The sequence below is a fragment of the Zalophus californianus genome, chromosome 11, assembly GCF_009762305.2.
Source record: "Zalophus californianus isolate mZalCal1 chromosome 11, mZalCal1.pri.v2, whole genome shotgun sequence".
NCBI classification, from domain to species: domain Eukaryota; kingdom Metazoa; phylum Chordata; class Mammalia; order Carnivora; family Otariidae; genus Zalophus; species Zalophus californianus.
The window spans coordinates 100,968,007-100,984,516 of record NC_045605.1 but is presented as its reverse complement, the minus strand read 5'-3'; the positions used below and the strand labels follow the sequence as shown (position 1 = coordinate 100,984,516).

Sequence of the window (16,510 nt, the reverse complement as noted above, 5' to 3'; positions counted from 1 at the left end):
ATACACAGTGAATCATGGAACACTACATCAAAAACGAATGATGTAATGTATGGTGATTAATGTAACATAATAAAATTTAAAAAACATGGAATATGTCATCAAACAAATGGATGTAATGAAAAATTTTTAGTTCAATTAATAAATTATTTTTATTATTTTTTATTTATTATTTTATTTTATTATTTATTTATTTATAAATAAATTCATAGGAATTGCTAGTTCTGTCTTAGGATGCAGAGCTCATTGAATTGTGAATTAGATTAACATAAAATAAGAATAAAGAAATAACCAATTACCTGTGTGTGAAATAAATGCAATTTTGCTTCAAAAAAATATTTTATTTATTTGTCAGAGAGAGAGAGTATGCAAGCAGGGGTGGGGGGCAGGCAGAGGGAGAAGAAGGCTCCCAACTGAGCAAGGAACCCAATGCAGGACCCAATCCCAGGACCCTGGGATCATGACCTGAGCAGAAGGCAGACACTTAATGGAATGAGCCACTCCCGCATCCCAGGAAGGAAAAATATTATCACAGATGCATCTGTGTGCTACTCAATGCAACAAATTATATCCGTATATCCAGTTTAATTGCTCTTCCCTAAATAGAAGTGATTGCCGTCATAGGGGCCTGTCCCCTAGGAATTTTATGCCTACAGATTTTCTCCTGGTTCTCATTCATTAGGGTCTAAAATCATACCATGACTCCACCTGACAATATTTAAAGGGACCAGACTCTGAGTAGACTCCTTCAGCCACCATTTATCCAAATGAACACTAATGCTTTTTAATGCACACACCAGTCTTTCCCCAAATGGAGAGTTGGCAGTGACTCTGCAACCAGAGCTGGGGAAACACCCTAAGATAGTAATTATATTATTTTATGTTGAAAGGATAATCCTTACTTAGGTCTTTATAGACCCACACTCATTCACAGATAAAATTCTGTGAAATCGTGGAGAAGTAATTTTATTATTTCTATGCCATAAACAAGGAAACTGAGCTCAGTGTAAGGTAAATGACTCAGATTCTAACACAAAGGAAAATCCAAGGTAGATGCAAGACTTGAACCTAGGCTTCCTAGCTCCATGTTCATTATCTCTCCATGTCTCAGGCACCTTAGAACATTTTGACCACTATCTGAGATATGCTCCAAAATTGTTTATACATTCTTGTAGGTCTGAATTTCTGATTTCAGACTCACAGCTCAGGATTGTCTTTTCCTTCTTTTCAAGAACAAGGTAAGCTTCTATATTTGATATATACTTTTAGTGAAAAATGTAACTGACACAGAAGCAGTGGGGCAACTACCTCTTCAATGAGTTTTTGAGCTCATATCTAGTTGTTTGGACACTTTTTCTGAAATATTGGCTTAAGTATGGGATTCAAATGCAAAAACATTTTAATCAGCAGAGAGTAGTATATAATTTATGAAATTTCATGGTGCTTTCCTTAAAAGGATAATATAAACGTATTGTTTTGTGCTGGTCTCAAGTTATTGATAACCAATGTTATGGCTGGATGGACCCTTGTGGTTCTTATAATGATTGCAAGAGGTGCTCAGAAATAACCACCAGGAAACTCTGAAAGAGACAAGGTTTATTATTCACAGGTCCTGGAAACCACATGGTACACCTGGGACCACACTGGGAAGATCATGGATAGAGAAAGAGAGCAGGCTTGGGTTCTACTTTTATTGGTGTGAAGGGTGGGGGCCTAGAATATCCTGTGTTCGCTCTTTAGTGATGAATTTAAAACATAAAAGAGGAAATTTAAAGCATAGGAAGAGAAAAACAAGTGACCCAGATGGTAGGATATCTAAACCAACCAAGATCTCTAAAACAAAGGAGTCTGGGAGGTCAGGAGCTGGCTCTTTATCTGGTGGCTGGCAATGTGTTTATTCGAGATAGACATCTTTGAAGTGGGTGCCTCTCTCAGTGTATATCTAGGCATCAAAGCATAAATCAGGCACTTGCATTAGAAAAAAAAGAAAATCTTCTGTTAGGGCTTACACAGCAACTGTGATAGCTGGTACTCTGATTGAATAGGTGGTAAATTTCTCCTGTTAACTGTTGACATGTTATTAAAGGGATAACTAACCAAACAGGGTGAAATGACACTTCTTTAGGCTCTAGAAGGATTATTATGAAGCTACCAAGATCCTTACTCCAGTTTTACTACCGTTTCCCCACAACCTGCCCTTTTATTACTTGAGCACCCAGAAAATCTGGCAATGTAAGATTAAAGCCACAGGCATTAAAATCAGTGAGATACATGTTTGTATCTTAAATATTTCATACTAGGTGCAGAATATTAAAAAGACACATGACTTCTTGAATCCTTCATTTTCTTAACTGTATATTAGGTTATAGGTATGGATGTGTGTTAGTGTTTGTGCCTACACAATTTGTATCCCTTCCTCTTCTTTTATTTCCATCCATCCATCCATCCATCCATCCATCCATCCATCCATCCCTCATCCAGCCAGCCATCTTCCATCTTCCTGTCCTTAGTGTCCATCTGCCTGCCTGCTTGTCTGTCTGTTCTGATTTCCATTTATCTATGAGATAAACTAGCACATACACACTGTGGTAAAGCTGTTACTAACCCCCCAGAAATCTGATTTGGGAATAGATTCATTCCAGATATGTGACCATGGAGAAGTTAATACCTCTTTCTGCTCTTCTATTGATTACTATACACAATCAGAAAGTTGGCCACAAGATCTGTGAAGGTGTCTCAGCTTCAGTAATCTCTATCTCTCTAGATAATTTACTATTATATATTCTTTTCATCCCTATTGTGGCAGTCAGAATAATGTTCCCCAGTATGCCTACATCCTAATCCTGGAATTTGTGATTATGTTCTCTTACATGGTAAAAGTATTGTGCACATATGAGTGAGTTAAGGATTTTAAGATAGCAATTTTATACTGGGTTATCCATGGGGGCCCAATAAGAATGTTCCAGTCATCATAAAACATAGCAAATGCTAAACAAGAAATTATAGCTTATAATATTATTGAGTGATGGGTTCACAAACAAAAATACTATAAATTCCAGACATGTAATATGTGGAGGGGCCAGGAAGAAGATGGTAGCAAACAATAGTTACCAGAAAATGGATGTGCCTCAAAGACATCAAATATAAATAAAAAATTTAAAACATTGTGCTTGCTCGAGGACAATCTGCAGAGCTAGAGTCACACCCACAGATGTGGATTTTCAACTCTCAATATTTATGAACTGGTAAGTGTTGACAATAATAACAGTGAGAATGAGTCTTAAATAAAATAGGAGTCTTTCAACCCAAGCTAAAATGTGTATTGAAAGGAAGAAATTAAGCAAAAGAAGTCAGTGTGAGTGTTCTCACACAGACTGGTTAACAAACCACTAACACAGGAAAGGTAGGACAGAGTGAGAAATACTGGAAGAAACAAGAGATCTAGGTGGACCGAGTGTGTGAGAAAATACAAGTCAGAGCAAAGCTACCAGACATCAAAATGCACTCACACTTTGAAGCCATGCATGTTGACACCAAACTTCCTAAGCCAACAGACACCATTGTTCCACCCTACTTGTAATATTATAGGTAGAACTCATCAGAAAGGTGCTGAACACCCACATTGTGTGAACTGTTTGTCATGATTACTTCATTGATCACTCACAGGAGCACGCAGGTAGGTTCCCATATCATCTTCACTTTACTGATGGATAAAATGAGGCTCAGGAAACTTAGCTCATAGGTTGTAAACGAGTTTTGTGTGAATGCCCATGCACTTCATCCCAAAGCCCAATATTTACACCCAATTCTGTATCTTTTTTTGCTTTTGTTGACTGTATTTGTCTCTAATATTGCATTTATCTCACTGCATGTATATGCATATATTTGTGGATTGCTCTACTGCACAACCCCCAGCATTAAGCTTGGAAGAATGGATACCATGATTAAGTGTAAATTGAATAAGATTAAAATCAATTCAAATTCATTGATGACATTTAGTTTGAGAACCATTCTGAATGTGTCTAAAGCATGGTTCTATCAATAACCATGTAAACTTGAATACTCAGTCTCTTTGTTGCCAATATACCTGTTAGATATATGGGCATAATAACTCATCGATCTGATAAGGATAATGAAAGGATTGAATAAATACACATGAGCATATGGAAGTGGAAGTTATTTTGGACTCCCTGATTTGAGAGTTCAGTCCATTCCAGGCATATGAGTTGACAGCTTACTACCTCTTCTTGTGTCTCAATTTATTCGTATACAAGTTTTGATTACTGACTCTTACTCATTATTGGTCTGTTCTGGTTTTTTTTCCACGATTCGGTCTTGGGAGGTTGTACGTTTCTAGGATTTTATCCATTTCTTCTAGGTTGCCCAATTTGTTGGCATATAGTTGTTCATAGTAATCTTTTATTAGCCCTTGTATTTCTATGACATTGGTTGTAATGTCACTTAATAAATTTATTAATTTGAGCCTTTCCCTTTTTTTCTTGGTAAGTCTAGCTAAAGTTTTGGCAATTTTGTGTATCTTTTTGAAAAACCAACTCTGAGTTTCATAGTTTTTTCTGAAATTTTTCTTTTCTCTGTCTTATTATTTCTGCACTGATCTCTGTTATTTCCTTTCTTCTGCTAACTTTGGGCTTAGTTTGTTTTGGTTTTCTAGTTCCTTAAGATATAAAGTTATGTTGTCTATTTGAATTTCAGTATTCATTGCTATGAACTTCCCTCTTAGAATCATTCTTGCTGCAATCTGTAAGTTTTGGTATGTTGTGTTTCCATCTTCATGTTTTCAGGCTATTTTTTGATTTCCCATTTGATTTTATTTTTGACCCATTGAATATTCAGGACTGTGTTGTTTAATTTCTACATTTGTGAATTTTCGAGTTTTCCTCCTGTTATTGATTCCTAGTTTCATGCTATTGTGGTTGGAAAAAATATGTAGTCTGATTTCAATCTTTTTAATTTGCTAAGACATGTTTGCAACCTAACATAGTATCTGTATTGAAGGATGTTCAGCGTGCATGTGAGATTAATGTATATTCTGTTGCTGCGGGATGTAATGTTTTGTCTATGCCCATTAGGTCCGTTTGATCTTAAGTATAGTTCAAATCCAAAGTTTCCTTATTGATTTTCTGTCTTGGTATTTATTCAACATTGAAAGTAGAGTACTGAAGTCCTTTACTATTATTGTGTTGCTATTACTCCCTTCAAATTATTAGTATATGTTATATTTCCTTTATTTAGGTGCTCTGATGTTGGATGTATATATATCTATAATCATATCCTCTTGATGAATTGATGCTTTTATAATTATGTAATGACCTTCTTGGTCTCTTGTCAGTTTTTGACATAAAGCCTATGTTATCTGATATCAGTATAACTACCTCTGCTGTCTTTAGTTTCCATTTGCATGGAATATTTTTTTGCATCCCTTCTCTTTGAACTTAATGGGTGACTTTGAAAGTGATGTGTCTCTTGTAGGTAGCATATACTTGGTTTGGTCTTATGGTTTTTTTTTTTTCATTCATTCAGACACTATATTTTGATTAGAGAATTTAATGCACTTATACTTAAAGGTAAGGACTTACTATTGCCATCTTGTTCATTTTCTGGCTGTTTTTTAATTCCTTTGTTCTTTTCTTCCTCTCGCTCTCTTCCTTTGTGAACTGATGATTTTTCTGTAGCAATATCTTTTTATTCCTTTTTCTCTTTCTTGTTTGTTTCTACTATAGGTTTTTGTTTTGTGGTTACTCTGAGGATTACTTGAGACATCTTATAGGTATAACACTATTTTAAGCTGATTACAACTTAACTTCAATTGCACACAAGTCTACCCTTGAATTGCCCCTTCACATTTTATGTTTTTGATATACTCTTTACATCTTTTTATATTGTGTGCCTATTAAGAAATTATCCAGCAAGAGCTACTTTAATAGAGTATTCTGAATCTGACCACGAACTTGCGTGGTAACAATATATCATTTCTTTTTATATGCTTTTGTGTTACTAATTAACACTTTCATTTCAGCTTGAAGAACTCCTTTCAATATTTCCTGTAAGGCAGTTCTTGGGGTTTTGCTTGTTTGGGCTTATCTCACCTTCATTTCTAAAGGACAACTTTGCTAGGCAAAGTATTCTTTGTTGGCCATTTCTTCTTTCATGTCTTTTACTTTGAATATGTTATGCCATCCTCTCCTGGACTGCAAGGTCTCTGCTGAGAATACCCTAGTAGCCTTATGGGGATTCCCTTGTATGAAATCATTTTTTCTCTTGCTTCTTAAAACATCCTCTCTGTGATTTTAGACAAGTGTGTTATATGTCTTGGAGAAGATTATTTTAGTTTGAAAATCTGGAGTAATCTATAGCAGTGGAGGCCCGTGACAGGAATTAGGCCAGCACCGTACAGGTACACAGCTGGAGGAGCTAGTCCTCAGGGCACTCAGAGTTGTGTGGGTCAGCTTCAGGGGTATAGGGTGACACATCACACCCAGCACAGTTGCAGAGGCCTATGTTGGCTGGCAGTACATGCTCCAGGCTTTGGCAAGGAGATGAGGGTGTTAGATCTTCCAATCATGAATACAGAATACCTTTCTATTTATGGCATGGCAGTTTTTGGATTCTAAAAATATACTGTAATTTTAGTGTAGAAGTCTAACATCACCTTGGTGAAATTTATTCCTGGGTACTTTATTCATTTGGATGCTGTCATAAATGGAATTATATTTTAATTTCCATCTTGTATTGTTCATTGCTAACCTTTTTTTTGTGGATTTTGTAGCCTATAACTTTGCTGGTGTGTTTACTAACTCTAGAATTTTTTGTGAAGCCTTTAGAATTTTGTATGGATGCAATCATGTTATCTGTGAATGGAGATAGTAATTCTTCTTTTTCATTTCAGATGCCTTCTATTTCTTTTTTTTCCTAATTGCTCTGGGTAGAACTTCCAGTACAATTTTGAATAGAAGTGGTGAAATCAATATCCTTATCTTCTACTTTAACTTAGGGAAAATTTCCTGTCTTTTATTTTTGAGTAAGATGTTAGGTGTGGTTTTCTTCATAAATGCCCTTCATCAAGTTGAGGGATTTTCATAGTATTCTAGATTTCTGAGCTTTTCTTTTTATAATAATAGTATGCAAGATTTTGTCAAAATCTTTTTCTAAATAAATGAGGTGATCATATTCTTTTTTCCTTGATTCTATTTAAGTGGTTTATTACATTGATTGCTTTTCTTTTTTTTAATATTATTATGTTATGTTCATCACCATACATTACATCATTAGTTTTTGATGTAGTGTTCCATGAGTCATTGTTTGAGTATAACACCCAGTGCTCCATGCAGTACGTGCCCTCTTCAATACCCATCACCAGGCTAACCCATCCCCCCACCCCCTCCCCTCTAGAACCCTCAGTTTGTTTCTCAGAGTCCATACTCTCTCATGGTTCATCTCCCCCTCCGACTTACTCCCCTTCATTCTTCCCCTCCTGCTATCTTCTTTTTCTTTTTTCTTAACATATGTTGCATTATTTGTTTCAGAGGCACGGGTCTGTGATTCAACAGTCTTGCACAATTCACAGCACTCACCATAGCATATACCCTCCCCAGTGTCCATCACCCAGCCACCCCATCCCTCCCACCCCCAACCACTCCAGCAACCCTCAGTTTGATTCCTGAGATTAAGAATTCCCCATGTCAGTGAGATCATATGATACATGTCTTTCTCTGATTGACATATTTCGCTCAGCATAATACCCTCCAGTTCCATCCACATCATTGCAAATGGCAAGATCTCATTCCTTTTGATGGCTGCATAATATTCCATTGTGTATATATACCACTTCTTCTTTATACATTCATCTGTCGATGGACATCTTGGCTCTTTCCACAGTTTGGCTATTGTGGACATTGCTGCTATAAACATTGGGGTGCACATACCCCTTCGGATCACTACAGTTGTATCTTTGGGGTAAATACCCAGTAGTGCAATTGCTGGGTCGTATGGTAGCTCTCTTTTCAACTTTTTGAGGAACCTCCATAGTGTTTTCCAGAGTGGCTGCACCAGCTTGCATTCCCACCAACAGTGTAGGAGGGTTCCCCTTTCTCCGCATCCCCGCCAACATCTGTCGTTTCCCGACTTGTTAATTTTAGCCATTCTGACTGGTGTGTGGTGGTATCTCATTGAGGTTTTGATTTGGATTTCCCTGATGCCGAGTGATGTTGAGGACTTTTTCACGTGTCTGTTGGCCATTTGGATGTCTTCTTTGGAAAAATGTCTGTTCATGTTTTCTGCCCATTTCTTGATTGGATCATTTGTTCTTTGGGTGTTGAGTTGGATAGGTTCTTTATAGATTTTGGATACTAGCCCTTTATCTGATATGTCATTTGCATATGTCGGTTCTCTTTTGGTTTTGTGGACTGTTTCTTTTGCTGTGCAAAAGCTTTTTAACTTGATGAAGTCCCAATGGTTAATTTTTGCCCTTGCTTCCCTTGCCTTTGGCAATGTTTCTAGGAAGAAGATGCTGCGGCTGAGGTCGAAGCGGTTGCTGCCTGTGTTCTCCTCTAGGATTTTGGTGGACTCCTGTCTCACATTTGGGTCTTTCAACCATTTGGAGTCTATTTTTGTGTGTGGTGTAAGGAAATGGTCCAGTTTCATTCTTCTGCATGTGATTGTCCAATTTTCCCAACATCATTTGTTGAAGAGACTGGGTCTTTTTTCCATCGGATATTCTTTCCTGCTTTGTCGAAGATTAGTTGACCATAGAGTTGAGGGTCCATTTCTGGACTCTCTATTCTGTTCCATTGATCCATGTGTCTGTTTTTGTGCCAATACATTGATTGCTTTTCATATGTTGAACCATCCTTGCATTCTGAGGACAAATCCTATTCAGTCCTACTACACAATTACTTTATTATCCTGCTGGATTTGGTTTGCTAACATTTTGTTGGGTATTGCTGCATCTATATTCATGAGGAATACTGTGTTTTCATTTCTTGCAATGTCTTCATCTGACTTTCATATTGAAGTAATATTGACTTCACAAAATGTATTTGTGATATCCTACTTGTGGTTTGATGAGCTACTTCGATGTGAAGGTACATTTTTAAAATCATATTTGGGGAAATTCTAGCCTTTATTTCTTCAAATATTCTTTCCACCTCCTTTCTCCTCTCTTTCCAGAACTCTCATTATGCAAACCTGATGGTGAGTCACAGGTCTCTTAAGTTCTGTTTGGCTTGTCTTCATTCTTTTTTCTTCTGTTCCTTGCAGCGATAAATTCAACTGAAATGTTTTGAAATTTGCCAATTCTTTCTTCTTCCTATTCAAATAATTGTCAAAACCCTCTAGTGAATTTTTCATTTCTTATTATATTTTCAGCTCCAGAATTTATATTTAGTTCTTTTATTATCATTTCTATAGCATTATTGATATTCTCTAATATTGAGACATAATTCTCCTTATTTCCTTTAGTTCTTTCAGCATACTGAAGATAGTTGATTTAAAAATCTGTGTCCAGGGGCACCTGGGTGGCTCAGTTGGTAAAGTGTCAGACTCTTAATTTAGGCTCAGGTCATGATCTCGGGATAGTGAGATTGAGCCCCACATTGGTCTCCACACTTAGCTGAGCATGGAGCTACTTAAGATTCTCTCTCTCCCTCTCCCTTTGCACCTCTCCCCTGCACTCTCTCGCTCTCAAAATAAATAAATAAATAAATAAATAAATAAATAAATAAATAAATAAATAAATAAATCTGTGTCCAGTAAGTGCAATGTCTATGCTTCTTCAGGAAGTTTCTGTTAATTTCTTTTTTTCCCTCATGGGTGGGACATACTTTCTTGTTTCTCTGTCTCAATTTTCACTGAAAAATGGATATTCTTAATATATAGTGTGGTAACTCAGAAAAATCAGATTCTCCCAACTCAGGTTCTTTGGGAGGTTTTTTGTTGCTGTTGTTGTTGTTCTTGTTAATTTAAATTCAATTAGCAACATATAGAACATCATTAGTTTCAGATGTAGAGTTCAGTAATTTATCAGTTGCATATAACACCAGTGCTCATCACATCAAGTGCTCTCCTTAATGCCCATCACCCATTTACCCCATCCCCCACACACCTCCCCTCCAGCAACCATCAGACTCTTTCCAATAGTTAAGTCTCTCACAGTTTGTCTCCCTCTCTGATTACTTCCCATTCCATTTTTCTCTCCCTTCTCCTATGATCCTCTGTGCTGTTTCTTATATTCCTCAGGTTTTTGGTTTTGCTGTTGTTTTGCTTGCTATGGGTTGTATCTGTTTGTTTAATGACTTTATAAACATTTTTATTGACTGTGTTTTGTGTGTGGTGTCTGATGTCCCTGTTGCTTTAGCTTGAGGTCACTTTCTTGTTTGACATAATTGCCTTAAACACCATGGCTAAGTCATTTTCATGATTCGGTGTTTACTTGGCTGCTATACTTTTTGGTATTTTCCATATGTCTGAGTCCAAGTTTATTATGACACTTTGGCTCATATTTTATTTTTGTTTTGTTTTGTCAGTGTTTCTGTGGAGTGCCAGGCCCTTGGAATCCTTACTCTTATATTTTTCTTGCCTTTCCCCTATAAGACACTGAATATTACCTTTAGGGTACAAAATTTAACTCATGATAATCTCCCATGTCTATGTCTTTAAGTTAACCATAACTGCAAAGTCTTTGCTATATGGAAAACATTACACATTCCAGCCAAAAAGATCAGTTATTTGGAGTGATTATTCAGTGCATTATAGATTTATTTCTCACATATGATAGTATAAGTTCGTAACACAGGTTGTCTGGGGAGGGGCAGGATCATTCCATGTGGTGACTCAAAAACACAGTTTGGCAGTTTCCATTTAATTAAACATATACTTACCATCTGACCCAGCGATCCAACTCAAGACATTAATCCAAATGAAATTAACATCCAGATTATGAAAAAATATTAGGTAAATGTTTAGCTATACTTTATTCCCAATTCTGAGACATTAGATGGGACACAAGTGTCCCTTAACTGGGAAATGGATAAACAATCCGTAGCATCCATATAATGCAATATAGCCAGCAATGGAAAAAAAAAACAATTTACTACTAATATATAATGGGTTGAACTGTGTAACCTAAATTTTATATGTTGAAGCCCTAACACCCAGTAACTTAGAAGATGATCTTGTTTAAAAGTAGGGTCATCTCAAATGTATTAGTTAAGATGAGGTCCTACTAGAGAAGAGTGGGCCTCTAGATCAATATGACTGGTGTCTTTCCCTTTAAAAGGGAAAACTTGGAGAGACATAACACAAGAACACCAAGTGAAGATGAACACAGAGATCAGGATGAGGCAACAGAAAACAAGGAATTCCAAAGATGGCCAGCAAACCACCCAGCAGCTAAGAGAAAAATGTAAAGTAGATGCTCCCTCAGAGCTTTCAGAGGGAACCAACAGAACCACGTTGCCAGCTCCTTGATCTCAGACTTCTAGCCTCCAGAAATGTGAGAGAATAAATTTCCATTATATACGCCATCCAGTTTGTGGTACTTTTTTACGGCAGCTCTAGGAAATTAATACAGCTAACAATATGGATGGTCTCAAATGCACCATGCTAACTGGAAGTAGCCAGAGTCAAAGCTCCATGTGCTAAGATTCTGTTTAAACGAACTTCTTGCAAAGGCAAAGCAATATAGGACAGAAAATGGTTCAGTGGACACCATGGGCATTAAGTAGGAAAGGGGTTGATGGCAAAGAAGTTCAGAGATTTTGTTTAGATGATGGAACTCTTCCACATCGTGAGTGTGTTAGTGGTTACATGACCATATAAATTTGACCAAGTTCAAACAGTTGTTCAAACTATAATATTAAAAGCTATAAAAATTACTGTTTGTAAATTACACTACAACCAAAAGTAGGGGAAAAAAACAAGTAACACAAAAACATGCATGCACCCTCAACATATCCAACTAAGTCCCCATAGGCAATTTAATTGATTCTTTCCTAGGAAAATAAGAGCTACACATGCCCTCCTGGGGTCTGGGGGACATCCCCAGAGAGCTCATATCTCTGGAATTCCCTCCTGATCCCCATGAGTTAGTCTCTAAAACTCCCAAGATGACTCAATGTGACCTCATTTGAGAAGGACCAGACGTGCTGAATCCCTTTGGCCATCATGTATTTGTCTGAATGTTAGTGGTCGTTAATACATGCAGCACTTTCCACCCACTCCCAAATCCTGACCTAAGGATTTGTCATGAACCTCCAACCATGGCCAGGGAAAACAGCTCAAGATGAAAAGTTTTTCATTGACTTTAGAATGATAACCCCTCAGACAGGTGTTTTATAGAGGATCCTTCATTTGCTATTCACAGACACTATTCCTTGAATTATGTGGGAGAGGTAATTTTCTGCTTCATTTTATTTTATTTTTTTAAAAGATTTTCTTTTTTATTTGACAGATAGAGAGAGACAGCAAGAGAGGGAACACAAGCAGGGGGAGTGGGAGAGGGAGAAGCAGGCTTCCCGCCGAGCAGGGAGCCGGATGTGGGGCTCGAGCCCAGGACCCTGGGATCATGACCTGAGCCGAAGGCAGACGCTTAATGACTGAGCCACCCAGGCGCCCCTCTGCTTCATTTCAGAGATAAGAAGATAAGAGACTCCTCCAAGGGTACACAAAGAATGCATGGTGGATTCAGCACTTGAACATGAGTTCCTGGCTCCATGTTGTGTTCTTCCTCTCATTTACCTTAAAGATCTTGGAACTATTTGACCAGCACCTGATAGAGAATATTTCTCACAGTATGTATGCATCAGCCCATCGCTGAATTTCTGATTCCAAACTCACTCTTCAGGATTGTCTGCCCCTTCTTTTCCAGCAACAAGGTAAGCATCTATGTTCTATCTACACTTTTAGTGAGAAATGTAATTCAAGCAAAACCAATAGGGCATTTATCCATGCTACAGGTTATTTAAGCACATAAATAAATTTCTGAAGCAGTGAGGCTGGACATATGTATCAAAACTTCCATCTGTAAGGAGGCTAGTGATAATTGTGAAACATTATCATGCCGCTCTCCTAAAAGAGATTAATAAAATTGATGGATAGGTAATGCTCTGATTGAGTCAGTATTAACTTTATCTTATTCACTATATGTCAAAAGAATTAAGGAGGACTGCCATAAACCAATGATTAACAAGTGACAAATGTCCTTCTAAAGGCTTCCAAGTCAAATGAAAAGATTAAAAACAAGATTCCTACACAAGATGACATTCAAACAAACAATTTTAAGACATGTAATTGACCAAAACACAGATCTATGGGCTAAAGACACCAACAAACTAGGAACTTCCACCCATTGGTCCCTGTGATTCAACTGTGGGATAACCGTAATAAGAAAAAGAAGGAGTTTAAGGAGTTTGAGAACTCCTTCTTAAAGGGGACAATTTCAATCCAAGCTCAAACATGGATGTTAAGAATGAAATTAAGCAAAGGAATGGCTCACATGCAGTAGCTGGAACAGCCATTCGTGCAGGCAGAGGACAGACAGACTGAGAAACAGCGAGGACCCAGAAGATCCCAGTGGACCAAGTGTGTGATATAAGGCATACCGAAGAGGGAGGCCAGCCGGCTAAACATTCCTCCCCACTGAGCCTTGAATATCACCCCTGAACTTTCTGAAACCAATAGAGAGGTTATCATTCCATCCTAATACTAACATTATACCTTATACTGATCAGGCTGGGCTAAATACTCAGCACTTTGCTCACTGGTTTTTATATATCAACTCACTTAATTCTTACAATAATACCTTGAGCGAAATCTCATTACTATTTCATTTTGTAGATGAAGTGGAACAGGTTCAGGGAGTTAAATTAGGACCAGTGACTCTTCGGGAGTGAACGGTAGGGCTGACATGCACCTGGTCCCAGAGCCCAAGCTTTACACTGGATGCATGCCCTCCGCTCAGACTGCCTCTGCTCGTTGCCTGAGCCCCTGCTGCTGCCATTATCCTAGCACATGGCTATGCACAGCTCTCTCGTTACTTCACTGTGAAACCCTAAACACTGAGTTTAGGACATTGGAGACACAGAGTGATTGTTAACTGAGTTAAATTCAATTTGATTTAAATTCCGTTGAGATCGATGGACTTGGGAATCACTCTGCCTAGGCACAAAGTTTCAGTTTGGCAGTAATAATTTTGTAAACTTAAATACCATACTCAAGCTCTGTGCTTCGTAAGTTAATGGGGATAACAAGTAATCAATCTCATAGGGTTGTTGAGAGTAATAAATGAATATTCATCTAAAGTGTCTAGAGCAGTTCCTGCCACATAACAACCATAGATATAAGCATTTACTATGCTCAAAAAAAGTGAATTGACAGGTTCATTTAAGATGATTCATCATAATCAACACATTACATTTTCTACACCTCTGTTTACAAATTTACAAAATAGAAAATTTGGAAAATAATCCATGAAGATCTTTCCATTTCAACAGTGTCAAACTCTATAGATAATTTGTGCCCTAACTTTTATTGTTTAGTCCATACTTTCTATCTGGAGAATCTTACAAGTGCAAATTATTGTTATAATGAAATATTGCATGTATACACACAGACACACACACAATATTGAATGAATTTCACTTCAATCTCTTATTCGTTTATGACTCCGTTCCTTTATTTCTCATTGCTACAGGATTTTCTGTGATTTGCAAATAATACCCATGGAGAACAACACAGAAGTGACTGAATTCATCCTGCTGGGACTAACCAATGCCCCAGAGCTGCAGATCCCCCTCTTTATCATGTTCACCCTCATTTATCTCATCAGTGTGGTTGGGAACTTGGGGATGATGCTGCTGATTCTCTTGGACTCTCGCCTCCACACTCCCATGTACTTTTTCCTCAGTAACCTGTCTCTGGTGGACGTTGGTTACTCTACAGCTGTCACTCCCAAGGTCATGGCTGGATTACTTATAGGAGACAAGGTCATCTCCTACAATGCATGTGCTGCTCAGATGTTCTTTTTTGCAGTCTTCGCCACTGTAGAAAGTTACCTCCTGGCTTCAATGGCCTATGACCGCTATGCAGCAGTGTGCAAACCCCTCCATTACACCATCACCATGACCATAGGTGTGTGTGCTCGTCTGGCCATAGGCTGCTATGTCTTTGGATTTCTAAATGCCTCTATCCACACTGGGAACATTTTCAGGCTCTCCTTCTGTAAGTCCAGTGTGATCCATCACTTTTTCTGTGATGTTCCTGCAGTCATGGCTCTCTCTTGCTCTGATAAACATGTCAGTGAGCTGGTTCTTATTTTTGTAGCAAGCTTCCACATCTTTTTTGCTCTCCTCATTATCTTGATTTCCTACCTGTTCATTTTTATCACCATCCTGAAGATGCCCTCATCTACTGGATATCAGAAGGCTGTATCCACCTGTGCCTCCCACCTCACTGCAGTGTCCATCTACTATGGGACAGCCATGTTCATGTACTCCCAGCCCAGCTCCAGCCACTCCATGGACACAGACAAAATCGTATCTGTGTTCTATACTATGGTCATCCCCATGCTAAATCCTGTGGTGTATAGCCTGAGGAACAAAGAAGTCAAGAATGCCTTCAAGGTTGTTGAGAAGGCAAAACTGTCTCTAAGCTTCACCTCTTAGGGTTGTAGGATCCACAGTGACCTACTTTCATTCCTGTCAGATCTTCTCCATGCATTAACTCAGGGTTTACAGTGCACATAGCATTAAATTACTGACATGATACTTTCCTCTTCAAAACTCTGTCACTAAAAAAGAAAATAGCATGTCCAGTTTTGTAACATCTGGATAAGAATAGCCATGAGGACCTTAAATATTTAATGATCATGCTTATCATAAACATTACTAATTATATTTGATTTAGTCATACGTTCACATTTTCTCCACCATATTCTAATGTAAATATATTGGTAAAACAGGGCTCAAACCCATGAAGAAAAGTTCATGTAGGATCCATGTGTGCACATACACCCAAGAGTGGGAAATTTGTTAAAGGAGGGAGCTGGAGTATGTCTAGCTTTTAACAAAAATTTAAAATAATTAACTGTGAATCAGAGTATAAATTAACATCTAGGATTTTTTATTTCTCTAGTGAAAAAACTATCCCAAGAATCCAAATGAAGAACAACATGACATGGATTTTTTTTAAAGGTAGATTTTATTTGTTAACCTATTTTTTTCAGAACTATATAATATCCTAAAGGAATTAAAATTTATGTCTTCTGATAGTCGTTTGGTAGAAAAAGTATGGTCATGTGATAATTTTCAAAAGCAAGAAGACCAGGGAACAAGAAAAGAGGATTGATTGGAAATAAAGAAATTTGTCAATTTTTCTTTGTGGGACTGCCAAGTCTTCAACTGTAAGATAAATGCACAAAATAATGATGATATTACCTATTTTTCTTTCTGGAAATACTATGAGATGACTAGTGCTCCTCATACAGGGACACATTAGTTTC

The 16,510-nt window shown here is 37.6% G+C and overlaps 1 protein-coding gene across 1 annotated transcript; it reads left to right on the top strand.

Annotated features, from left to right (window-relative positions):
• Positions 1-14,729: 14,729 nt before the first annotated feature.
• On the top strand, positions 14,730-15,674 carry LOC113914693 (olfactory receptor 5B2-like). Its single transcript, XM_027580135.2, has one exon. The coding sequence runs from the start codon at positions 14,733-14,735 to the stop codon at positions 15,672-15,674; it is 942 nt and encodes a 313-aa protein (XP_027435936.2). The 5' UTR covers positions 14,730-14,732.
• The last annotated feature ends 836 nt before the right edge of the window (positions 15,675-16,510 follow it).